This window comes from Mustelus asterias, unplaced genomic scaffold, assembly GCF_964213995.1.
Source record: "Mustelus asterias unplaced genomic scaffold, sMusAst1.hap1.1 HAP1_SCAFFOLD_2208, whole genome shotgun sequence".
NCBI lineage: Eukaryota > Metazoa > Chordata > Chondrichthyes > Carcharhiniformes > Triakidae > Mustelus > Mustelus asterias.
The window spans coordinates 2611-29899 of record NW_027592153.1 but is presented as its reverse complement, the minus strand read 5'-3'; the positions used below and the strand labels follow the sequence as shown (position 1 = coordinate 29899).

General features: G+C 52.0%; 1 protein-coding gene across 1 annotated transcript; it reads right to left on the bottom strand.

Annotated features, from left to right (window-relative positions):
• Window positions 1-819: 819 nt before the first annotated feature.
• Window positions 820-27289, bottom strand: LOC144489460 (organic solute transporter subunit alpha). Its single transcript, XM_078207320.1, has 7 exons — window positions 27220-27289; window positions 17619-17770; window positions 15375-15448; window positions 12068-12223; window positions 11286-11397; window positions 8560-8812; window positions 820-1295 (listed from the first exon to the last, which is right to left on the bottom strand). The coding sequence occupies exons 1-7, from the start codon at window positions 27287-27289 to the stop codon at window positions 820-822; spliced, it is 1293 nt and encodes a 430-aa protein (XP_078063446.1).

The window sequence follows — 27289 nt, the reverse complement described above, 5'->3', positions numbered from 1 at the left end:
TGGCCAATCCACCTAACCTGCACATCTTGGACACTAAGGGGCAATTTAGCACAGCCAATCCACCTAACCTGCACATCTTTGGACACTAAGGGGCAATTTAGCATGGCCAATCCACCTAATTTGCACATCTTTGGACACTGAGGGACAGTTTAGCATGGCCAATCCACCTAACCTGCATGTCTTTTGGACTGTGAGAGGGAACCGGAGCACCTGGAGGAAACCCACGCAGACATGGGGAGAATGTGCAAACTCCACACAGACAGTGACCCAAGCCAGGAATCAAACCCAGATTGCTGGCACTGAGAGGCAGCAGTGCTCACCACTGAGGTCTACCTACAACTTCAGTGTAGGTAGACCCATGATGCAGTTAGGGAGAGAATTCCAGGACTTTGACCCAGCGACAGTGAAGGAACGGCCGATATGTTTCCAAGTCAGCGTAACGAGTGACTTGTAGGAGAAACTCCAGGTGGTGTGTTCCCAGGTAGTTCCTGCCCTTGTACTTCTAGATGATAGTGGTTATGGGTTTGGAAGGTGCTGTCTAAGGAGCCTTGGTGAGTTCCTGCAGTGCATCTAAGATGGTGCGCATGGCTGCCACTGTGCGTCAGTGGTGGAGGGATTGAATGTTTGCGGATGGGATAGTAATCCAGCGGATTGCTTTGTCCTGGATGGTGTTGAGCTTCTCGAGTGTTGTTGGAGCTGCATTCAGGCAAGTGGAGAGTATTCCATCACTCTCCTGACTTGTGTCCTTGTAGATGGTAGACAGGGAATATAACCCCAAGGTGGCCACTGTGTATATAAATGTTAGATTGGGCAGAAGCTTTAGACCATAGTCACATCTTTACAGGGATCCCGGTAGTTAATCTGTGCCTTCACTTGAACATTGTTCATGTCACTAACTCCAGGGTTATGAAAACAGGATTCATTCCAAGTGGTGCTCAGTTTATTTGCGGGATCTTTCTTTTCATTCAGAGGCACGGAGAAAAAACAACTGTCCGCAAGCAGTTGCTTATCCATCTTGAAGTCAAACCTATCCAAGGGGGCATGTTCAATCCTGCACAGGGTGTCCTCTGTGTCACTGTTACAACCTGGGCTCAATCCCAGCGAGAACCCATCAGAGTCAAAGAAGCCACAGTTATTGCTGCCAAATTCAATGTTATCTGTCTGTATGGATTTGTGCGACTTGTGTTTGGTCACCTCATCACCAGGGCTTTCGTATGGCTCCACTTTCCGGAAACAGTAGCGAGCCAACATGCTGATGAAGAACATCTCCACAATGACAGCGTAATTGAAAATGACTGTGAGGGACACAGAAGCAGAGAGTTACAGCTGGAATGGGAAACAGGGTAAGCCTTTTCGGCCTCTCAGATCGCTCCTTTTACAAACTACAGTCAAGGAGACAGTTCACTAGAAACACATGCAACCAACTCAATACATTCCAACTGAGATCAACTTCACACAACCCAGCAATCCAACCAGTTCAACCTGACCCAACCCAACTCAACTCAAACCAGCTGAACAAAGTCCAACTCAACTTCACCCATCTCAACTCAAACCAAGACAAGTCAACCCAACCCAACTCAGCTCAACCCAGCTCACCTAAACCCCAACCCCCAACCCCAAACCAACCCCACCCCCAACCCAACCCCAACCCAACCCCAACCCAACCCAACCCAACTCATCTCAACCAAACCCAACCCCAACCTCAACCCCAACCCAACCCCAATACAACCCCAACCCCAACTCAATGCAACCCCAATCCCAACCGCAACCCAACTCCCATGCAAACCCAACCCAATCCAACGCAATCCCAACCATAATCCCAACCCAACCCCCACCCAAACTCAACCTCAACTCAACCTCAATTCCAACCCCAACAACAACCCAACTCCAACCCCAACCCCCACACTCAACCCAACCCTGACCCAACACCGACCCAACATCAATCAAATCCAACCCCAAACCCAACATCAATCCCAACACTAACCCCAACCCAAACCCCAACCCAAACCCCACCCCAACCCCACCCCAGCTCCAACCCACTCTACCCTGACCCCAACCCAAGCCCACCGACCTCAACCACAACCCAACTCCAACTCAACCCCAACCCAACCCCAACCCCACTCCCAAACCAAACCCCAACCCAACCCCAATCTAACCCTAACCGTAACCCAATCCCACCCAACCCCAACCCAACCCCAACCTCCAACCCCAACCCCCAACCCAACCCCAACTACAACCCAACTCCAACCCAAACCCAACCCCACCTCTAACCCAACCCCCACCCAACCCCGACACCAACCCCACCTCAACCCCGACTCTAACCCCAACACAATCCCGTCCCAACCTCAACCCAACCCCGACCCCAACCCAACCCCAAACCCAACCAAAACACCAACCCAACCAAAAGCAACCCCAACCCAACCCCAACCTCAACCCAACCCCAATCCCAATCCCAACAACAACCCAACTCCAACCCCAACCCTGACCCAACACCAACCACAACCCAATCCCAACCCAACCCCAACACATCCCAACTCTAACCCAACCCTACCCCAACCCCAACCCTAACCCAACCCCAACCCAACCCAACCACAACCCCAACCCCAACCCAACCCCAACCCAACCCCAAATGCAACCAAAACACCAACCCAACCCAACGCAACCCCAACCCAACCCCAACCTCAACCCAACCCCAATCCCAATCCCAACAACAACCCAACTCCAACCCCAACCCTGACCCAACACCAACCCTAAGCCAATCCCAACCCCAACATCAATCCCAACATCAATCCCAACACCAACCCCAACCCAAACCCAACCCCAACTCAACCCAACCCCAAACCAACCCCAACCCCACCCCAACCCACCCCAACTCTAACCCAACCCTATCCCGACCCCTACCCTAACCCAACCCCAACCACAACCCCAACCCAACCCCAACCCCAACCCAAGCCCAACACTAACCCCAACACCAACCCCAACCTCAACCCAACCCCAACTCAACCCAACCCCAACCCAACCCCACTCCCAAACCCAACCCAAACCCCAAACCAACCCCAACATAACCGTAACCCAACCCCACCCACAACTCCACCTCCCAAACCAACCCCGACCCCCAACACCATCCCAGCCCCACCCCCAATCCAACCCCAACCCAACCCAACTCCAACCCAACCCCACCCCCAGCCCCACCCAACCCCAATCACAACCCCAACCCAACCCAATCCCAACCCCACCCCCAACCTCATCCCCAACCCAATCTTAACCCAACCCAACCCCTACCCAACCCCCAACCTCAACCCAACCCCAGCCCCAACCCAACCCCAACCAAACACCAACCCAACCCCAACCCAACCTCCAACCCAACCCCAACCCAACACCAACCTCAACCCAACCCGCATCCAACCCTCACCGCCAACCCGGACCTCAACCACAGCCCCAACCAAACCCCCAACCCAAACCCCAACACCAACCCCAACCCCAACACAAACCCCAACCCCCAACCCCAACCCAACCCCAACCTAACACTACCCTAACCATAACCCAACTCACACAACCCCAACCCGACCCCCAACACTAACTCAACCCCACCCCCAACCCAACCCCAACCCAACCCCTAACCCCAACTCAACCCCAGCCACAATCCAATCCCAACCTAACACCAACCCAACGAACCCCAAATGCAACCCAACCCCCAGCCCAACCCCAACCGCAATCCAACCCCCAACCCCACCACCAACCTCAATCCCAACCCAACCCCAACACAATCCCAACACAATCCCAACCCCAACCCAACCCCCAACCCAAACACCAATCCCAACCCAACTCAACCCCTACCCAACCCCCAACCTCAACCCAACCCCAGCCCCAACCCAACCCCAACTAAACACCAACCCAACCCCAACCCAACCTCCAACCCAACCCCAACCTCAACCCAACCCCCATCCAACCCCCACCGCCAACCCCGACCTCAACCACAGTCCCAGCCAAACCCCAACCCAACCCCACTCCCAACCCCAACCCAACCCCAACCTAACACTACCCTAACCGTAACCCAACACACAGAACCCCAACCCGACCCCCAACACCAACTCAACCCCACCCCCAACCCAACCCCAACTCAACCCCAGCCACAATCCAACCCCAATCCAACAGCAACCCAACCCCACCCCAATTCAACTCTACCCCAACCCCAACCGAACCCCAACCCAATGGCAACACCAGCCCCAACCTAACCCCAACCCCCCAACCCAACTCCAACTCAACCCCACCCCCAGCCTCAACCCCAACCCAACCCCAATCACAACCCCAACCCAACCCAATCCCAACCCCACCCCCATTCCCAACCCAATCTCAACCCAACCCCCAACCCCAACCCAACCCCAGGTCCATCCCAACCCCAACCTAACACCAACCCAACCTCAACCCAACCCCAATCCAACCCCCACCCCAACCCCAACCCAGACCCAACCTCAATCCCAACACAATCCCAACCCCAACACCAACCACAATCCCAACACAACCCCAACCCCCAACCCAAACCCCAACTCCAACCCAAACCCCAACCAAACCCCAACCTAACCCTACCCTAACCATAACCGAACCCCACCCAACCCCAACCTCAACACAACCCCAACCCGACCCCCAATCCCAACCCCAACACCAACTCAACCCACCCCAATCCCACCCCAACTCCAACCCAACACCACACCCAGCCCCAACCCAACCCCAAACTCCATCCCCAACGCAACCCCAAACTCCATCCCCACCCCAACCCAATCTCAACCCAACCCCAACCCAACCCCAACCCAACCCCAGCCACAACCCAACCCCAACCTAACACCAACCCAACCAACCCCAACCGCAACCCAACCCCCAGCCCAACCCCAACACAACCCCAACCTCAACCCAACACCAATCCAACCCCACTCCCAACCTCAACCCCACCCCCAACCAAACCCAACCCAATGGCAACACCAACCCCACCCCAACCCCAATGCAACCCCAACACCAACTCAACCCCAACCCAAACCCAACCCAACACAAACCCAATCCTAAACTCAACCCAACCCCAACCCAACCTCAAACCAAATCCAACCCCACCCCCACTACCAACCCCGCCCCCAACCCTAATTCAAACCCAACCCAACCCCAATCAAACCCCAACCCAACCCCAACCCCACCCCAACCCCTCCCCAACCCCTCCCCAACCCTAACCCCAACCCAATCGCAACCCAACCCCAACACCACCCTAACCCCAACCCAATCGCAACCCAACCCCAGCCACAGCCCAACCCCAACCTAACACCAATCCAACCAACCCCAACCCCAACCCAACCCTAGCCCAACCCCAACCTCAACCCAACACCAATCCAACCCCCACTCCCAACCCCAACCCAACCCCAACCCCGACCCAACCTCAACCCAACAGCAACACCAACCCCAACACCAACCCCGACCCAACCCCAACCTGACCCAACCGCAACCAAACGGCAACACCAACCCCATCCTCAACACCAACCCCAAGCCCAACCCCAACCCAACCCCAACCTGACCCAACCGCAACCCAACGGCAATACCAACCTCAACACCAACCCCAAGCCCAACCCAAACCCAAACCCAACCCAACCTAACCCCAACACCAACTCAACCCCAACCCAACACAAACCCAATCCCAAACTCAACCCAACCCCAACCCAACCTCACCCCACTCCCAACCCCAACCCTAATTCAAACCCCAACCCAACCCCACCCCAACCACACCCCACCCCCAAACCTGACCCAACACCAAGCCCAATCCCAACCCAACCCCAACCCAACTCCAACCCCAAACCCCCCAGCCCAACCCCAACCAAAACCCAACACCAACACCAATCCCATCCCAAACCCAACACCAACACCAATCCCAACCCAACCCCAACCCAACCCAAATCCTAACCCAACCCCACCCCAACCCCAACCCTAACCCAGACACAACCCAACCCCAATCAAACCCCAACCCCCAACCCAACCCCAACCCCACTCCAACCCCACCCCAACACCACCCCCAACCCCGACCTCAACCCCCAACACCAATCCAACCCCAACCCCACCCCAACCCCAAGCCCCACTGACCCCCAAACCCCAACCCAACCCAACCCAACCCAACCCTAATCCTAACCCAACCCCACCTCAACCCCAACCCCAACCCTAACCCAGACCCAAACCAACCCCAATCAAACCCCAACCCCCAACCCAACCCCAACCCCACTCCAACCCCACCCCAACCCCGACCTCAACGCTCAACACCAATCCAACCCCAACCCCATCCCAACCTCAACCCCCAATGACTCCCAAACCCCACCCCAGAGCAACCCAACCCCATCCCAACCCTAACACAATCCCAACACAACCCTAATCCTAACCCAACCCCACCCCAACCCCAACCCAACCCCAACCCAACACCAACCCCCAACCCCAACCCCGACACCCAACCCCCAACCCCAACCCAACACAGACCCCAACCCAACTCCGGCCCCAGCCCTACACCCCAACCCCACCTCCAGCCCCACCCCAACCCAAGCCCAACCCCAACCCCAACCCAACCACAGCCCCAACCAAACCCCATCCCCAAACCAACCCCAACCCAACCCAACCCCAACCCCCAACCCAAACCCCAACCCCCAACCCAAACCCCAACCCCAACACCAACCCCAACCCCAACCCAACCCCAATCCCAATCCCAACCCAACCCCAACCTAACACTACCCTAACCGTAACCCAACCCACACAACCCCAAACCCAACCCGACCCCCAATGCCAACTCAACCCCACCCCCAACCCAACCCCAACCCAACCCCTAACCCCAACTCAACCCCAGCCACAATCCAACCCCAACCTAACACCAACCCAACCAACCCCAACCCCAAATGCAACCCAACCTCCAGCCCAACCCCAACCGCAATCCAACCCCCAACCCCAACCCCACCACCAACCCCAACCCAACCCCAACTCCAACCCTGACCCAACCCCAACCCAACCCCAATCCAACCTAATGCCAACCCTACCCCAACCCCAGCCAATCCAACTCCACCCCAACCCATCCCCAACCCAACCCCAGCCTAACGCTAAGCCTAACCCAACCACACCCCAATCGCAACCCAACCCCAACCCAACCCCAACTCAACCCCACTCCAACCCCCAGCCCCAACCCAACCCCAATCCAACCCAACCCCAACCCAACCCCAACCCCAATCCAACTCAAACCAACCCCAAACCCCACCCAACCCCAGACCCAACGCAACACCAACACCCACCCGAACCCAACCCCAACCCAAACCCAACCTAACGCTAACCCTAACCCAGCCCCACCCCAAACCCACCCCAATCCCAACCCCAACTTCAATCCCACCCCAACCCCAACCCAACCCCAAAACAACAACCCAACCCCAACCCAACCCCAACTAATACCCAACCCCAACCCAACCCTGACCCCGACCCCGACCCCAACCCAATACCGACCCCAACACCAACCCAACCTCCACCCCAACCCTACCCCAACCCCATCCCAGCCCCAATCCAACCCCAACCCAACCCCAACCTAACCCCAACCCAACCCCAACCCAACCCCAAACCCAACCCCAACACAACCCAACTTAACCCCAACCAAACCCAATCCCAACCCCAACCCAACTGAACCCCAACTCCCAACCCCAACACAACCCCAACCCAACTGAACCTCAACCCCAACCCAACCCCAACACAACAAAATTAAACTCAGCCCAATCACAAATCTATCCAAACCGACTAACAATGCAATATTCTTGTAGGAAAATCAGGCAAACCTGCTAACTACCCCGAGAAAAAGCGTTAGTTTGATAGTCTGTAAGCATTTCCTTTTGGATATCGCCAAATAACTCCTTCTGTGATGAACTACATTTAAAAGGAGACACAGAGGGAGCAATTTCCCAATGAAAATCTGACCCAGAGGCACAAAAGGAAATATTAGGGATTGGTGGCCAAATGATTGGTCAAAGGGGTTGGATTAAAGGAGGAGGAGTCAGAGAGAGAGAGAGAGGTGGAGCCAGTCAGGAGGAGTTTCCGAGGTTAGGGCCACAGGCAGCTGAAAGCATGGCTGGCAACAGTGGATTGAAATTGAGAGATGGGCAGGAGGCCGGAATTGGAGGAGCGCAGAGAACATTATGCACAGATAGGGCGGGGTTGAGGGGATGTGAAAACAAGGATGGGAGTTTTAAGAATTGAGGGGTTGCTGGATCGCGAGCCAGTGCAGGTCAATGAATAGAGGGAAGTGATGGGTGAAGGGCACTCGGTGCAAGTAAGGGCCACCTCGTGTTGAGATTGTAGGAGTTGGCATGGGCAATCTCTTGCCTCACATATTTCTCACTCTTGCTTGGCATCAGATCACTTTATGCCACCAGGTCTTTCCAGACTTGTGCTCTGGGGGTGGTGACGATGAGGAAAGTCCACCCCACGCCCCGTCCACCTCCCCCTCCAACCATTGCCCAATCCGCGGCCTGGCTTTCCTTGAACATCACACTCAGCACTGGCATTGAGACTTACTCTGCGAGCGCATGGCGACAGAGAAGGGGGGGAAGCAGGGGATCACGTTGAGAGCCCCCATGGTCTCCAGGATACCACTCTGCAATCCAAACAGCACCAAGACCACGATGATACAGATGAACTTCCCCTGGAGGCTGTAGCCGTGGAGCAAGCTCTTGGTAGCTTTGTAGTACAAGAGGTAGCCATAGAAGGAGAGGAGAGTGGACACTCCAATGATGATGTTGACATAAGAGTTGGGGTTGATGAAGGCAACCTGTCAAAGATGGAGACATGGCAACATCAGCTTTCTACCCACTAGGAGCCCGAAAGCCCACCTTCCATCTCACTCTCGCCTACTTTTACAGATGCACCATAGAAAGCATTCTTTCTGGTTGTATCACAGCTTGGTCTGGGGCTCCTGCTCTGCCCAAGACCGCAAGAAACGACAAAGGGTTGTGAATGTAGCCCAATCCATCACGCAAACCAGCCTCCCATCCATTGACTCTGTCTACACTTCCCGCTGCCTCCGTAAAAGCAGCCAGCATAATCAAGGACCCCACGCACCCCGGACATTCTCTCTTCCACCTTCTTCCGTTTCATAGAATCCCCAGTGCAGAAGACCATTTGGCCCATTGAGCCTGCACTGACAACAATCCTACCCAGGCCCTATCCCTGTAACCGCCCCCCCCCGCCCCGCCCCCTGCCACCCTACCGTCCCCCCACCCCACCCCATGTATTTACCCTACTGTTAACATTCATTTCTAGAGGGCTAGAATACAAGAGCAGGGATGTACTTCTGAGGCTGTATAAGGCTCTGGTCAGACCCCATTTGGAGTATTGTGAGCAGTTTTGGGCCCCGTATCTAAGGAAGGATGTGCTGGCCTTGGAAAGGGTCCAGAGGAGGTTCACAAGAATGATCCCAGGAATGAAGGGTTTGTCATATGAGGAGAGGTTGAGGACTCTGGGTCTGTACTCGATGGAGTTTAGATGGATGAGGGGGAATCTCATTGCAACTTACAGAATACGGAGAGGCCTGGATAGAGTGGACATGGAGAGGATGGTTCCATTAGTGGAAGAGACGAGAACTCAAGGACAGAACCTCAGAGTGAAGGGACGCTCTTCAAAACTGAAATGAGGAGGAATTTCTTCAGCCAGAGGGTGGTGAATCTATGGAACTCATTGACACAGAGGAAGCCGGGTCAATGAGTGTCTTTAAGACAGAGATAGAAAGGTTCTTGATCAATCAGGGGACCAAGGGTTATGGGGAGAAGGCAGGAGAATGGGGATGAGAACCATATCAGCCATGATTGAATGGCGGAGCAGAGTCGATGGGCCGAATGGCCTAATTCTGCTCCTATATCTTATGGTCTACTAATCCCCCTGACAGTAAGGGACAATTTAGCATGGCCAAACCAACTAACCTACACATCTTTGGACACTAAGGGGCAATTTAGCATGGCCAATCCACCTAACCTGCACATCTTACGGACTGAGGGAGAAACCGGAGCACCCGGAGGAAACCCACGCAGACACGGGGAGAACATGCAAACTCCACACAGACAGCGACCCAAGGCCATAATTGAACTTGTGTCCCTGGCGCTGTGAGGCAGCAGTGATAACCACTGTAACACTGTGCCATGGGGAAAAAGATACAAAACTCTGAGGTCACGTACCAACCGACTCAAGAACAGCTTCTTCCCTGCTGCTGCCGTCAGACTTTTGAATGAACCTCTCTCGCATTAAGCTGATCTTTCTCTACACCCTGGCTATGACTGTAACACTACATTCTGCACCCTCTACACTTCTCTATGAATGGTATGCTTTGTCTGTATCGCGCGCAAGAAACAATACTTTTCACTGGATGTTACTACATGTGACAATAATAAATCAAATTAAATCAATTCAGTCTCCTCATCCAATTCACTACCCAGTTCACCACTGATGACCATTTCCACCAATGCTTTGTGTACAAGGGTCTCCCAGGCCTGATTTTCACCCCAGTGTTTAATGGCGACAGTGTAGAGGGAGCTTTACTCTGTATCTAACCCCGTGCTGTTCCTGTCCTGGGAGTGTTTGATGGGGGCAGTGTCGAGGGAGCTTTACTCTGTATCTAACCCCGTGCTGTACCTGTCCTGGGAGTGTTTGATGGGGACAGTGTAGAGGGAGCTTTACTCTGTATCTAACCCCGTGCTGTTCCTGTCCTGGGAGTGTTTGATGGGGACAGTGTAGAGGGAGCTTTACTCTGTATCTAACCCCGTGCTGTACCTGTCCTGGGAGTGTTTGATGGGGACAGTGTAGAGGGAGCTTTATTCTGTATCTAACCCCGTGCTGTACCTGTCCTGGGAGTGTTTGATGGGGACAGTGTAGAGGGAGCTTTACTCTGTATCTAACCCCGTGCTGTACCTGTCCTGGGAGTGTTTGATGGGGACAGTGTAGAGGGAGCTTTACTCTGTATCTAACCCCGTGCTGTACCTGTCCTGGGAGTGTTTGATGGGGACAGTGTAGAGGGAGCTTTACTCTGTATCTAACCCCATGCTGTACCTGTCCTGGGAGTGTTTGATGGGGACAGTGTAGAGGGAGCTTTACTCTGTATCTAACCCCGTGCTGTACCTGTCCTGGGAGTGTTTGATGGGGACAGTGTAGAGGGAGTTACTCTGTATCTAACCCCGTGCTGTACCTGTCCTGGGGCTGAGGGGAATCTGTTTGGGGATTGGGGGTCTGGGTTGAGGATTTGTGGGAATACTCACATCTCCGTAATCGTACTTCTCATCGGTCCACAGCACCAATAAGACGAAGAAGAGAATTGTCCTGACGACCGATAGCTGGAACACGGCTGCTGTCATCCATCGCAGGCTCAGCCTCGAGGAAGGGAAGCAAGGTTGTGTTAACGACATTATATTTCTACAGATTCACCTCCCCCGTCATCTCCCAGCTCCATCCCTGCCTCAGCTCATCCACTATGCAAACCCTCATCCATTCCTCCGTCACCTCCATCTATTCACCCCAACTCTCTCTCTCTCCATCTCTCTCACTGCCTCTGTCTATCCATCTCTCTCTCTATCTTTTACTCATTCTCTCCCTCTCTCTGTGTGACCTTCTTCTTCCCTCCCTCTCTCTATCCCTCTATCCCTCTCTCTCTCTGTCCCTCACTCCCTCTCTCTGTCCCTCTCTCTCTCCCTCTCTCTGCCCCTCTCAGTCTCTCATTCTCTCCCTGTCCTTCTCTCTCTGACTCTCACTCCCTCTCTCTGCCCCTCTCAGTCTCTCACTCTCTCTCTGTCTCTCACTCCCTCTCTCTGCCCCTCTCAGTCTCTCACTCTCTCTCTCTGCCCCTCTCAGTCTCTCACTCTCTCTCTCTGCCCCTCTCAGTCTCTCACTCTCTCTCTGTCTCTCAGTCCCTCTCTCTGCCTCTCTGAGTCTCTCACTCTCTCTCTGTCCCTCTCTGAGTCTCTCACTCCCTCTCTCTGCCCCTCTCAGTCTCACTCTCTCTCTGCCCCTCATTCCCTCAGTCCCTCTGTGTCCAGTCACTCACCGGTTAGTGGAGATCATTGGGAAGCAGCAGCAGCAGCAACAGGGGAATGGGTTGGGGGGAACCTGTTGTCCAGATAATTGCTGCAACATCTGCACCTTCCCCCCAAACAGATCCGTGATCAGCCCCAGGAATTTCCACAGAGTGATGGAATGATAGCTGAGAAACAGAGAGTCCGGGGGAATGAAGACAAGAGTTAGGCGTCGGCTTTGAAAGGATTAATAATCACACAGTTTAAAAATCACACAAGCTGTGGGCTGTCTCTCAGTCACACAGGGAAAGCTGTGTGAAAGCCACAGCTCTTGATTGAAGCAGACCCAGATAAGCCATTCACTTGACCCATTCGACCCCAACAGAACAAGGAACAGTGGAAAGGCAGCTCGATAGGCCACTGGTCAGAGATACAGCTATCAATTCTCAGAACAGAGAACAGTCCAGCACAGCAACAGGCCCTTCGGCCCTCCAAACCTCTGCCAATCCTGATGCTCAAATTAATCTAAAAAGCCTTCTGCCCTTACTCAGTCCGTATCCCTCTATTCCCTCCCTATCCAGGGACCCATCCAGATGCCTCTTAAATGTTGTTAATGTTCCTGCTTCCACCACCTCCTCTGGCAGCGCGTTCCAGGCACCCACCGCTCTCTGCGTGAAAAACTCCCCCCCGCACATCTCCCTTAAACTGTCCCCCTCTCACCTTGAACCTGTGCCCCGTTGTAACTGACCCTTCCACCCTGGGGGAAAAGCCTCTGACTATCCACCCTGTCTGTGCCTCTCATCATTCTGTAGACCAGGTCTCCTCTCAGCCTCCGTCTTTCCAGTGAAAACAATCCCAGTTTATCCAACCTCTCCTCATAGCCGACACCCTCGAGACCCGGCAACATCCTGGTGAACCTGCTTCACACTCTCTCCAAAGCTTCCACATCCTTCTGATAATGTGGCGACCAGAACTGCACGTAGTATTCCAACTGCTGCCTAACCAAGGTTAGATATTGCTGCAACAGATGATATAACATGTATGTATGTATGTTATGTATGCATGATGTAACCTTAATCAATAGCCATGAGTGGATAGAGTTAACTCCTCAAAGGCGTTTGGATCCATTGGATTGTGTACAGTTAACGTTACAAAGTTTATTTCTTGGTGTCACAAGTAGGCTTACAATAACACTGCAATGAAGTTACTATGAAAATCCCCAAGTCGCCACACTCCAGTGCCTGTTCGGGTTCACTGAGGGAGAATTTAGCACAGCCAATGCACCCTAACCAGTACACCTTTTGGAGTGTGGGAGGAAACCAGAGCACCCGGAGGAAACTGACGCAGACACGGGGAGAATGTGCAAACTCCACACAGACGGTGACCCAAGACAGGCATTGAGCCCAGGTCCCTGGCGCTGTGAGACACTAGTGCTAACCACTGTGCCACCGTGCCACACATTGAATGGGAGAGAAGGGCTTTGGGTTAGGGATTGTGTACAGTGGGAGTGAACGGGAAGGAGTTTGGGATTGGGATTGTGTACAGTGGGAGTGAACGGGAAGGAGTTTGGGATTGGGATTGTGTACAGTGGGAGTGAACGGGAAGGAGTTTGGGATTGGGATTGTGTACAGTGGGAGTGAACGGGAAGGGGTTTGGGATTGGGATTGTGTACAGTGGGAGTGAACGGGAAGGGGTTTGTGTTCACTGGGAATGTGTACAGTGGGAATTAACGTGAAGGGGATTGGGCCCATCAGGATTGTGTACAGTGGGAGTGAATGGGAAGGGGTTTGGGATTGAGATTGTGTACAGGAGGAGTGAATGGGAAGGGGTTTGGGTCCATTGGGATTATGTACAGTGGGAGTAAACAGGAAGGGGATTAGGTCCATTGGGTTGTGTACAGTGGGAGTGAACGGGAAGGGGTTTGGGATTGTGCACAGTGGGAGTGAATGGGAAGAGTTTTGGGTCCATTGGGATTGTGTACAGTGGGAGTGAACGGGAAGGAGTTTGTGTTCACTGGGATTGTGTACAGTGGGAGTGAACGGGGAGGGGTTTGGGTCCATTAGGATTGTGTACAGTGGGAGTGAATGGGAAGGGGTTTGGGATCATTGGGTTGTGTACAGTGGAAGTGAACGGGAAGGGGTTTGGGATTGGGATTGTGTACAGTGGGAGTGAATGGGAAGGGGATTGTGTGCGTTGGTATTGTGTACAGTGGGAATTAACGTGAAGGGGATTGGGCCCATCAGGATTGTGTACAGTGGGAGTGAATGGGAAGGGGTTTGGGATTGGGATTGTGTACAGGAGGAGTGAATGGGAAGGGGTTTGGGTCCATTGGGATTATGTACAGTGGGAGTAAACAGGAAGGGGATTGGGTCCATTGGGATTGTGTACAGTGGGAGTGAACGGGAAGGGGTTTGGGGATTGGGGTTGTGTAGAGTGGGAGTGAATGGGAAGGGGTTTTGGGTCCATTGGGATTGTGTACAGTGGGAGTGAACGGGAAGGGGTTTTATATTGGGATTGTGTACAGTGGGAGTGGATGGGAAGGGGATTGGGATTGTGTACAGTGGGAGTGAATGGGAAGGGTTTTGGGTCCATTGGAATTGTCTACAGTGGGAGTGAATGGGAAGGGGTTTGGGATTATGTACAATGGGAGTGAATGGGAAGGGGATTGGGATTGTGTACAGTGGGAGTGAACAGGAAGGGATTTGGGATTGGGATTGTGAACAGTGGGAGTGAACGGGAAGGGGTTTGGAATTGGAATTGTGAACAGTGGGAGTGAACGGGAAGGGGTTTGGGATTGGGATTGTGAACAGTGGGAGTGAACGGGAACGGGTTTGGGATTGGGATTGTGAACAGTGGGAGTGAACGGGAAGGGGTTTGGGATTGTGTACAGTGGGAGTGAATGGGAAGGGGATTGGGATTGTGAACAGTGGGAGTGAACAGGAAGGGCTTTGGGATTGGGATTGTGAACAGTGGGAGTGAACGGGAAGGGGTTTGGGATTGGGATTGTGAACAGTGGGAGTGAACGGGAAGGGGTTTGGGATTGGGATTGTGTACAGTGGGAGTGAACGGGAAGGGGTTTGGGATTGGGATTGTGTACAGTGGGAGTGAACGGGAAGGGGTTTGGGATTGGGATTGTGTACAGTGGGAGTGAACGGGAAGGGGTTTGGGATTGGGATTGTGTACAGTGGGAGTGAACGGGAAGGGCTTTGGGATTGGGATTGTGAACAGTGGGAGTGAACGGGAAGGGGTTTGGGATTGGGATTGTGTACAGTGGGAGTGAACGGGAAGGGGATTGGGTGAGCAATGTCCCGCTGGGATTTATTTTGCTGGAACACTCACATCGAAGCGACGAAGCTGCAGAGGGAAGCGGATCTGGGGATGTACATCCCAATCAGAGAGGTCACAGCGAAAACCTGCAAACAGAAACAGATGGAGGAACATTCAATCCTCACCAGAAGCTGCCCCAGCTCTCAGAGCCACTGCAAATGAGCCAGAGCATTCAGTTTCCTGTACACCTGATACCACAGTCATGTCACCAAGCCAGAATCTGCCCAGGGGACCCACTACATGGGATCCAGAGCTGGGGAGAGGGGATCCACTACATGGGATCCAGAGCTGGGGAGAGGGGATCCACTACATGGGATCCAGAGCTGGGAGATGGAATTGATTGTTGGGGATCCTAACTGGGTGGGTTCCACTCTACCTGCAGGGAAGGAGAGAGTGAGGAAGGTGATACTGAGGGAAGGGAGACCGAGGTGGACTGGAGGAGTGAGGGGGGACTGAAAGAGTCTGACTGAGGTAATGGAGATTGAGGGGAGGATATTGCGGGTGCGGGGACCGAGTGTTGGGAGACCGAGGGTGGGGAGACTGAGGGTGGGGAGACTGAGGGTCGGGAGACTGAGGGTTGGTCGAGAATAAGGTTGGGAGTTGGGAACTTTAAAAGTTTGAGAGTTGGCGAGTTGAAGAGTCTGAAGATGTAGGATGAGAGGAGACCCAGTAGAGGTATATAAGATGTTGAGAGGTATAGATCGGGTGGATTCTCAGAGGCTTTTTCCCAGGGCTGAAATGGCTGCTGCAAGAGGACACAGGTTTAAGGTGCTGGGGGGTAGGTACAGGGGAAATGTTAGGGGTAAGTTTTTCACACAGAGGGTGGTGGGCGAGTGGAATCGGCTGCCGTCAGTGGTGGTGGAGGCAAACTCAATAGGGTCTTTTAAGAGACTCCTGGATGAGTACATGGGACTTAATAGGATGGAGGGTTATAGGTAGGTCTAAAAGGTAGGGATATGTTCGGCACAACTTGTGGGGCCGAAGGATCTGTTTTGTGCTGTAGTTTTTCTATGTTTCTATGTTTATGATTGATTGTTGGGGATTTTGGGATCAATAGTTTGGGATTCTGGGATTGATTGTTGGGGAGTTTGGGTTTGATTGATGGGGATTTTGGGATTGATTATTAAGGATTTTGGATTGAATGTTGGGGATATTATGATTGATTGTTGGGGATTTTGGGTTTGATTGTTGGGGATTTTGGGTTTGATTGTTGGGGATTTTGGATTGAATGTTGGGGATTTTGTGATTGATTGTTGGGGATTTTGTGATTGATAGTTGGGGATTCTGGGATTGATTGTTGGGGATTTTGGGATAGATTGTTGGGGATTTTATGACTGATTTTTGGTGATTTTGGGGTTGATTGTTGGGGATTTTGGAGTTGATTGATGGGGATTTTCGGATTGATTGTTAGGGATTTTATGATTGATTGTTGGGGATTTTGGGATTGATTATTGGGGATTTTGGGATTGATTGTTGGGGATTTTGGGATTGATTGTTGGGGATTTTGGGATTAATTGTTGGGGATTTTGGGATTGATTGTTGGGGATTTTGGGACAGATTGTTGGGGATTTTGGGATTGGTTGTTGGGGATTTTGGGATTGATTGGTGAGGATTTTGGGATTGATTGTTTGGGATTTTGGGATTGATTGGGGATTTTGGGACAGATTGTTGGGGATTTTGGGATTGATTGTTGGGGATTTTGTATTGTATGTACGGAATTTAAGATTGATTGTTGAGGATTTTGGGATTGATTATTGGGGATTTTGGGATTGATTGTTGGGGATTTTGGGACAGATTGTTGGGGATTTTGGGATTGATTGTTGGGGATTTTGGGATTGATTGTTGGGGATTTTGGGACAGTTTGTTGGGGATTTTGGGGTTGATTGTTGGGGATTTTGGGATTGAATGATGGGGATTTTATGACTGATTTTTGGGGACTTTAGGATTGATTGTTGAGGATTTTGGGATTGATTTTTGGGGATTTTGGGATTGATTATTTGGGAATTTGGGACTGATTACTGGGGGTTCAGGGATTGATTGTTGGGGGATGTTTGGGGCTGATTGTTGGGACATTTGGTGTTGACTGTTGTGATGTTTGGGGTTGAATGTTGGGGATGTTTGGGATTGATTGATGGGAGGTTTGCGATTTATCTTTGGGTGGACTTTAGTATTTGGAATTTGATGATTTTGCAATGCTTAGCATTTGGGGTTGTCTGGTTTAGATGGTGGACTGAATGAGAGGTGAAGGGGTCTCACCGGATAGATTCCCAAGATCCAGAGGTTCAGACGTCTCCGTTTCGCACTCCTGATATTCCGGAAGAAAAAACCCATCTCTTCCAGGAAGACAATGAGGATAACCAATGTCAGCCCAGCGGGAAGGATGAATATCCAGAGCTCGGATCTGATTGCTGGAACAGATAGTGTGAAAAATTCAGTCAGAATCCTCAAGACGACTGCAGTCAAGCAGAACGAGACACGGGTTAGACCTCAGCTGGACTGTTGCACACAGTTCTGGACACCACACTATCGGAAGGATGTGAACACATTGGAAAGGGGGCAGAAGGGATGAGAAACATCAGTAGTGCAGAGAGATTGGGGAGGTTGTGACTGTTCTCCTTGGAGAGAAGAAGGAGATTCGATCAAGATAATCAATTTCACGGGGGGGGGGGGGGGGGGGAGGGGAGGGGGCGGGGGGGGGGGGGGCGGGGGGGAGGTGGGGGGGGGGGGTGGGGGTGGCGGGGGGGGGGGGTGCGGGCAGTGGGGGCTGCACAGAATAGAGATGGAGAAACTGTTGCTGCTTGGAAAAGGATCGAGAACGAGAGGGACACACATTGAAAATGATGTGTGAAAAACATTCTCACCCAGTGAGTGGTAAGATTCTGGAATGTTCCACTGGCAGAGTAGTGGAGGCAGCTTCAACCGAGGCATTCAGGAGGCCATGAGATGATTATTTGAATGGGAACAATGTGCAGGGTTACAGGGAAAAGGCAGCAGAATGGAACAAAGTCATGATGCTCATTTGGAGAGACAACATGAGTATGTTGGGCTGAATGGCCAGCTTCTGCGCCGTAACAATCCTGCGAAGCAAGACCTCACTACCCCAGCCCGCAAATCCTCTTGCGATAAAGATTAATGTTCCATTAACCTTCCGAATAGCTTCGTGCACCTGCATGTTAGCCTTCAGTGACTTATGGACGAGGACACCCAGGTCCCTCTGTACATCGACACTTGCTAATCTCTTACCGTTTTTGAAATACTCTGCATATAGGGATGGCACAGTGGTTAGCACTGCTGCTTCACAGCTCCAGGGACCTGGGTTCGATTCCAGGCTTGGGTCACTGTCTGTGTGGAGTTTGCACATTCTCCCCGTGTCTGCGTGGGTTTCCTCCGGGTGCTCTGGTTTCTTCCCAGTCGAAAAAGATGTATAGGTTAGGTGGAGTGGCTATGGGAAATTGTGCCTCAGCATCCAACGATGTGTAGATTAGGTGGATTGGCCATGGCAAATTGCCCCTTAGTGTCCAAAGATGTGCAGGTTGGGTGGATTGGCCATGCTAAATTGTCCCTTAGTGTCCAAAGTCCATATGTTAGGTTAATTGACCATGCTAAATTGTCCCTTAGTGTCCAAATCATAGAATCATAGAATAGAATCATAGAATCCCTACAGTGCAGAAGGAGGCCATTCGGCCCATCGAGTCTGCACCGACCACAATCCCACCCAGGCCCTACCCCCACATATTTTACCTGCTAATCCCTCTAACCTACACATCTCAGAACACTAAGGGGCAATTTTTAACCTGGCCAATCAACCTCACCCGCACATTTTTGGACTGTGGGAGGAAACCGGAGCACCCGGAGGAAACCCACGCAGACACGAGGAGAATGTGCAAACTCCACACAGACAGTGACCCGAGCCGGGAATCGAACCCGGGACCGTGGAGCTGTGAAGCAGCAGTGCTAACCACTGTGCTACCGTGCCCACGTTAGGTGGGTGCAGGTTAGGTGGATTGGCCATGCTAAATTGCCCCTTCATGTCCAAAGATGTGCAGGTTGGGTGGATTAGCCATGCTAAATTGTCCCTTAGTGTCCAAAGATGTGTAGGTTAGGTGGATTGGCCATGCTAAATTGTCCCTTAGTGTCCAAAGATGTGCAGGTTGGGTGGATTGGCCAAATTGCCCCTTAGTGTCAGGGGGACTAGCTAGGGTAAATGCGTTTATGGGGATAGGGCTTGGTGTTATGAGTGGAGGCTCGATGGGCGAATGGCCTCCTTCTGTACTGTAGGAATTCTATGACAGCACAGTGGGCAGGGGGGATCTTGGAGTTTGCCAGGCCTCATCCACAATGGGGACCTGGTGGGGTCGTGGGCAGGGGATGGGGGAGAGAGAGACGGCGGGTGGGGGGGGAGCGGGCGGTTATGTAATCAGAGCAGAGGGCAGCTCCCTGAGGACTGGCAAGAGTTGGTTTGGAGACTCAGGAACGGTCCAGGAGAGAATACTCAATTTGACGGCAGTTATGGCCCCTGCTGGGTGCCAGTGGGCACTCACAAGATTGTGAGGGTGTCCACAAAGCAGGGAAACACCCTCTCAGCATCCACCCTGTCAATCCCCCTGAGAATCCCATATGTCTCAATAAGGCCCCCCCTCATTCTTCTAAACTCCAATGGGTACAGACCCAACCTACTCAACCTCTCCTCATGAGAAAATCCCTCCCTACCCGGGATCGACCGAGTGAACCTTCTCTGGACTGCCTCCAACGCCAGGATATCCTTCCTTGGACAAGGGGACACAAACTGTACTCCAAGTGTGGGCTAACGAGCCTTCTACAGTTTCAGCAGGACTTCCCTATTCCCTCTAAAATAAAGACCATCCCACCAGGACCTGGGAAGAGAGGGCAGCCCAGGTCAGCGGGCAGGCACCACACCCGGATGCAGCACCAATAACGAATCAGTGACCTTCCCCACCTTGGCATGAGCAGGTGTGGAGAAGTCCAGAAGGGAGGGGGTTGTCCTTCCCGGCACGTGGGAGCGATGGAGTAAGAGGAGACCCCAATAGCATGTACACGTTTGCTGACGACACCACCGCAGTGGGTCGGATCTCAAACAATGACGAGACAGAGTACAGGAATGAGATAGAGAATCTGGTGAACTGGTGCGGCAACAATAATCTCTCCCTCAATGTCAACAAAACAAAAGAGATTATCGACTTCAGGAAGCGTAAAGGAGAACATGCCCCTGTCGACATCAACGGGGACGAAGTAGAAAGGGTCGAGAGCTTCCAAGTTTTTAGGTGTCCAGATCACCAACAACCTGCCCTGGTCCCCCCCATGCCAAGACTGTCGTTAAGTAAACCCACCAACACCTCTACTTTCTCAGGAGACTAAGGAAATTTGGAATGTCCACTATGACTCTCACCAACTGTTACAGATGCTCCATAGAAAGCATTCTTCCTGGGTGTATCACAGCTTGGTCTGGGCTCCTGCTCTGCCCAAGACCGCAAGGAACTACAAAGGGTTGTGAATGTAGCCCAATCCATCACTCAAACCAGCCTCCCATCCATTGACTCTGTCTACACTTCCCGCTGCCTCGGCAAAAGCAGCGGCATAATTAAGGACCCCACGCACCCCGGACATTCTCTCTTCCACCTTCTTCCTTCGGGAAAATGATACAAAAGTCTGAGGTCACGTACCAACTGACTCAAGAACAGCTTCTTCCCTGCTGCTGCTGTCAGACATTTGAATGGACCGACCTCGCATTAAGTTGATCTTTCTCTACACCCTAGCTATGACTGTAACACTACATTCTGCACTCTCTCCTTTCCTTCTCCCCCATGTACTCTATGAACGGTATGCTTTGTCTGTATAGCACGCAAGAAACAATACTTTTCACTGTTTCCATAATACATGTGACAATAATAAATCAAATCAAATCAATTGCCCCCTTGAGAAGGGTGAACCCGCTGCAGCCCTGTGTGGTGTAGGTACACCCATAGTGCTGTTAGGGAGGGAGTTCCAGGGTTTTGACCCCAGCCGCAGTGAAGGAATGGCTGATATATTTCCAAGTCAGGATGGTGAGTGGCTTGGAGGGGAACTTGCAGGTGGTGGTGTTCCCAGGTTTCTAGAACATAGAACATAGAACAGTACAGCACAGAACAGGCCCTTCGGCCCACGATGTTGTGCCGAGCTTTATCTGAAACCAAGATCAAGCTATCCCACTCCCTATCATCCTGGTGTGCTCCATGTGCCTATCCAATAACCGCTTAAATGTTCCTAAAGTGTCTGACTCCACTATCACTGCAGGCAGTCCATTCCACACCCCAACCACTCTCTGCGTAAAGAACCTACCTCTGATATCCTTCCTGTATCTCCCACCACGAACCCTATAGTTATGCCCCCTTGTAATAGCTCCATCCACCCGAGGAAATAGTCTTTGAACGTTCACTCTATCTATCCCCTTCATCATTTTATAAACCTCTATTAAGTCTCCCCTCAGCCTCCTCCGCTCCAGAGAGAACAGCCCTAGCTCCCTCAACCTTTCCTCATAAGACCTACCCTCCAAACCAGGCAGCATCCTGGTAAATCTCCTCTGCACTCTTTTCAGCGCTTCCACATCCTTCTTATAGTGAGGTGACCAGAACTGCACACAATATTCCAAATGTGGTCTCACCAAGGTCCTGTACAGTTGCAGCATAACCCCACGGCTCTTAAACTCCAACCCCCTGTTAATAAAAGCTAAGACACTATAGGCCTTCTTCACAGCTCTATCCACTTGAGTGGCAACCTTTAGAGATCTGTGGATATGAACCCCAAGATCTCTCTGTTCCTCCAGTCTTCAGAACCCTACCTTTGACCCTGTAATCCACATTTAAATTAGTCCTACCAAAATGAATCACCTCACATTTATCAGGGTTAAACTCCATTTGCCATTTTTCAGCCCAGCCTTGCATCCTATCTATGTCTCTTTGCAGCCTACAACAGCCCTCCACCTCATCCACTACTCCACCAATCTTGGTGTCATCAGCAAATTTACTGATCCACCCTTCAGCCCCCTCCTCTAAGTCATTAATAAAAATCACAAAGAGCAGAGGACCAAGCACTGATCCCTGCAGCACTCCGCTAGCAACCTGCCTCCAATCCAAAAATTTTCCATCGACCACCACCCTCTGTCTTCGATCAGACAGCCAGTTACCTATCTAATCGGCCAACTTTCCCTCTATCCCACACCTCCTCACTTTCATCATAAGCCGACCATGGGGGACCTTATCAAACGCCTTACTAAAATCCATGTATATGACATCAACTGCCCTACCTTCATCAACACACTTCGTTACCTCCTCAAAAAATTCAATCAAATTTGTGAGGCACGACTTGCCCTTCACGTTTCTGCTGCCCTTGTCCTTCTAGATGGTAGAGGTAGTTGTTTTTTTAATTCATTCCTGGGACACGGGTGTCACTGGCTGGTCCAGCATTTATTGTCCATCCCTAGTTGCCCTTGGAGGGCAGTTGAGAGTCACCCACATTGCTGTGGCTCTGGAGTCACATGTAGGCCAGACTGGGTAAGGACGGCAGATTTCCTTCCCTAAAGGGCATTAATGAACCAGACGGGTTTTTCCGACAATCAACAATGGTTTCATGGTCATCAGTAGATTCTTAATTCCAGATATTTTTTATTGAATTCAAATTCCACCATCTGCCGTGGTGGGATTCGAACCCGGGTCCCCAGAACATGAGCTGAGTTTCTGGATTAATAATCCAGCGATAATACCACTAGGCTATCACCTCCCCCAAAATGTGGAATGTGCTGTCTAAGGAGCCTTGGTGAGTGGCTGCAGTGCATCTTGTAGACGGTACACACGGCTGTCACTGTGCGTCGGTGGTGGAGGGAGTGAGTGTTTGTGGTTAGCGTGTCGATCAAGCGGGGCTGCTTTGTCCTGGATGGTGTCGAATTTCTCGAGTGTTGTTGGGAGCCTCACTCATCTAGGCAAGTGGAGAGTGTTCCATCACACTCCTGACTTGTGTCCTTGTAGACGGTGATCAGGCTTTGGGGAGTTAGGAGGTGAGTTACTCTCCGCAGGATTCCCAGCCTCTGACCTGCTCTGGGAGCCACAGTATTTATACGGCTGGGTCCCAGTTCAGATTCTGGTCAATGGTAGCCCCCAGGATGTTGATAGTGGGGGATTCAGTGATGGTAACCCCCAGGATGTTGATAGTGGGCGGGATTCAGTGATGGTAACCCCCAGGATGTTGATAGTGGGGGGATTCAGTGGTGGATTCGAGAACCGTGGATAACCGGGGAAATTGAGGGATTGGTCAAAAAGAAAAGAGTGGCGTACGTTAGGTCCAGGCAGCTAAAAACGGAGGGAGCTCTGGAGGAATACAAAGAAAGTAGGAAAGAACTCAAACGAGGAATTAGAAGGGCAAAAAGGGGTCACGAAATGTCCTTGGCAGGCAGGATTAAGGAGAATCCCAAGGCATTTTATTCATACGTTAGGAACAAAAGGGTTGTCAGGGAAAAAATCGGACCTCTCAGGGACAAAAGTGGGGAATTATGCTTAGAGCCCAAAGAAGTAGGGGAGATCCTAAATGAATACTTTGCGTCGGTATTCACAAAGGAGAGGGATGTGTTGACTGGGAGTGTCTCGGAGGGGAGTGTTGACCCGTTAGAGAAAATCTCCATTACAAGGGAGGAAGTGTTAGGTTTTTTAGGGAATATAAAGACTGACAAATCCCCAGGGCCTGATGGAATCTATCCAAGGCTGCTCAGGGAGACAAGAGATGAAATCGCTGGGCCTCTGACGCAAATCTTTGTCTCGTCACTGGACACAGGTGAGGTCCCTTAGGATTGGAGGATAGCTAATGTGGTCCCGTTATTTAAGAAGGGTAGGAAGGATAACCCAGGAAATTATAGGCCGGTGAGCTTGACGTCCGTGGTGGGGAAGTTGTTGGAGAGGATTCTTAGAGACAGGATGTATGCGCATTTAGAAAGGAATAAACTCATTAACGATAGTCAGCATGGTTTTGTGAGAGGGAGGTCATGCCTCACTAACCTGGTGGAGTTTTTTGAAGAAGTGACTAGAATGGTTGACGAGGGAAGGGCCGTGGATGTCGTCTATATGGACTTTAGTAAAGCGTTTGATAAAGTCCCTCATGGTAGGCTGGTGAAAAAGGTTGGATCTCATGGGATAAAGGGGGAGGTGGCTAGATGGGTGGAGAACTGGCTTGATCACAGAAGACAGAGGGTGGTAGTGGAAGGGTCTTTTTCCGGCTGGATGCCTGTGACTAGTGGTGTTCCGCAGGGCTCTGTATTGGGACCTCTGCTGTTTGTGATTTATATAAACGATCTGGAAGAAGGTGTAACTGGGGTGATCAGTAAGTTTGCAGACGACACGAAAATGGCTGGACTTGCAGATAGTGAGGAACATTGTCAGAGGCTACAGAAGGATTATAGATAGGCTGGAAATTTGGGCAAAGAAATGGCAGATGGAGTTCAATCCAGATAAATGCGAAGTGATGCATTTTGGTAGAACTAACGTAGGGGGGAGCTATACGATAAATGGCAGAACCATAAAGGGTGTAGATACGCAGAGGGATCTGGGTGTGCAAGTCCACAGATCCTTAAAGGTGACATCACAGGTGGAGAAGGTAGTGAATAAGGCATATGGCATGCTTGCCTTTATAGGATGGGGCATAGAGTATAAAAGTTGGGGTCTGATGTTGCAGATGTATAGAACGTTGGTTCGGCCGCATTTGGAATACTGCGCCCAGTTCTGGTCGCCACACTACCAGAAGGACGTGGAGGCTTTAGAGAGAGTACAGAGGAGGTTTACCAGGATGTTGCCTGGTATGGAAGGGTTTAGTTATGAGGAGAGATAGGGTAAACTGGGGTTGTTCTCACTGGAAAGACGGAGGATGAGGGGTGACCTAATAGAGGTGTATAAAATTATGAAAGGCATCGATAGGGTAAACGGTGGGAAGCTTTTTCCCAGGTCGGTGGTGATGTTCACGAGGGGTCATAGGTTCAAGGTGAGGGGGGGGATGTTTAACACGGATATCAGAAGGATGTATTTTACGCAGAGGGTGGTGGGGGCCTGGAATGCGCTGCTGGGCAAGGTGGTGGAGGCGGACACACTGGGAACGTTTAAGACTTATCTAGATAGCCAAATGTACGGAGTGGGAATGGAGGGATACAAAAGAATGGTCTAGTTTGGACAAGGGAACGGCGCGGGCTTGGAGGGCCGAAGGGCCTGTTCCTGTGCTGTATTGTTCTTTGTTCTTTGTAACCCCCAGGATGTTGAAAGTGGGGGACGGTATTCAGTGACGGTAATCCCCAGAATGTTTGTTGATAGTGGGGGAGATTCAGTGATGGTAACCCCTAGGATGTTGATGGTGGGGGTGATTCAGTGATGGTAACCCCCAGAATGTTGAGAATGGGCTGGGGAAGGTTGCAGAGATAGGGAGGGCTGTAGGGGCTAGAGGAGGTTATAGAAATAGGGAGGGGTGTAGGGGCTGGAGAAGGTTTCAGAGATAGGGAGGGGTGTTGGGACTGGAAGAAGTTATAGATATAGGGAGGATTGTAGAGGCTGGAGAAGGATACGGGGTTAGGGTGGAGTGTAGGGGCTCGAGGAAGTTACAGAGATAAGGAGGGATGTAGGGGCTGGAGGAGGTTACAGAGATAGGGAGGGGTGTAGGGGCTGGAGGAGGTTACAGAGATAGGGATGGGTGTAGGGGCTGGAGGAGGTTACAGAGATAGAGAGGGATGTAGGGGCTGGAGGAGGTTACAGAGATAGGGAGGGGGTGTAGGGGCTGGAGGAGGTTACAGAGATAGGGAGGGATGTAGGGGCTGGAGGAGGTTACAGAGATAGGGAGGGGTGTAGGGGCTGGAGGAGGTTACAGTGTTAGGGAGGGAGTGTAGGGGCTGGAGGCGGTTCCTGAGATAGGAGGAATGTCGGGGCTGGAGGAGGTTATAGAAGTAGGGAGGGGGTGCAGGGTCTGGAGGAGGTTGCAGACATAGGGAGGGGTGTAGGGGCTGGCTGAGGTTACAGAGATAGGGAGGGGTATAGGGGCTGGAGGAGGTTACAGAGATAGGGAGGGGGTGTAGGGGCTGGAGGGGGTTACAGAGATAGAGAGGCGGTGTAAGGACTGGAGGAGGTTATAGAGATAGGGAGGGGTATAGGGGCTGGAGGAGGTTACAGAGATAGGGAGGGGTGTAGGGGCTGGAGGAGGTTACAGAGATAGGGAGGGGGTGTAGGGGTTGGAGGAGGTTACAGAAATAGGGAGGGGAATAGGGACTGGAGGAGGTTACAGACATAGGGAGGGGTGGTAGGGGCTGGTTGAGGTTACAGAGATAGTAAGGGGGATTGCAGAGATAGGGAGAGTTGTAGGTGTTGGATGAATTTTCCCCTCCCTGTATTTCTCCCCCTTTCTGAGGGTGAATCTGCTCCCACCGCCCTCTCAGGCAGCGCCTTCCAGCTCACAACAACTCACCGTGTCAGTAAAATTCTCCCCATCTCCCCCCCCGCCTCTGGTTCATTTACCGATTCTCTTCACTCTGTGTCTCCCCCTCCCTCGCTCTCTGGTTCCCCACCCTCCTGTCGCTGGGAAACACTTTCTCCTCATTCACTCGATCGAGACCCCCTCGCGATAGTGACTGCCTCGATTCAATCTCCCCCTTAACCTTCCCCGCTCCGAGGAGAACGATCCCAGCTTCTCCCAGTCTCTCTCCCAGTCTCTCTCCAACATGGAGTGAAGTCCCCTCGTTCCCCCCGGGCCTCATTCTGGGTAAATCTCCCTCCCCCACACCCTCCCCGAGGCAACGACACTCTTCCTGAAGCGTTGGAGATCCGGAATTGTCTCGAACGGTGCCTACCTCTGAAGAAGTCTCCGGAAATGGGAATTTCTCCATCCGAGAGGGAGCAGTTGATGGATTGGGAGTTCAT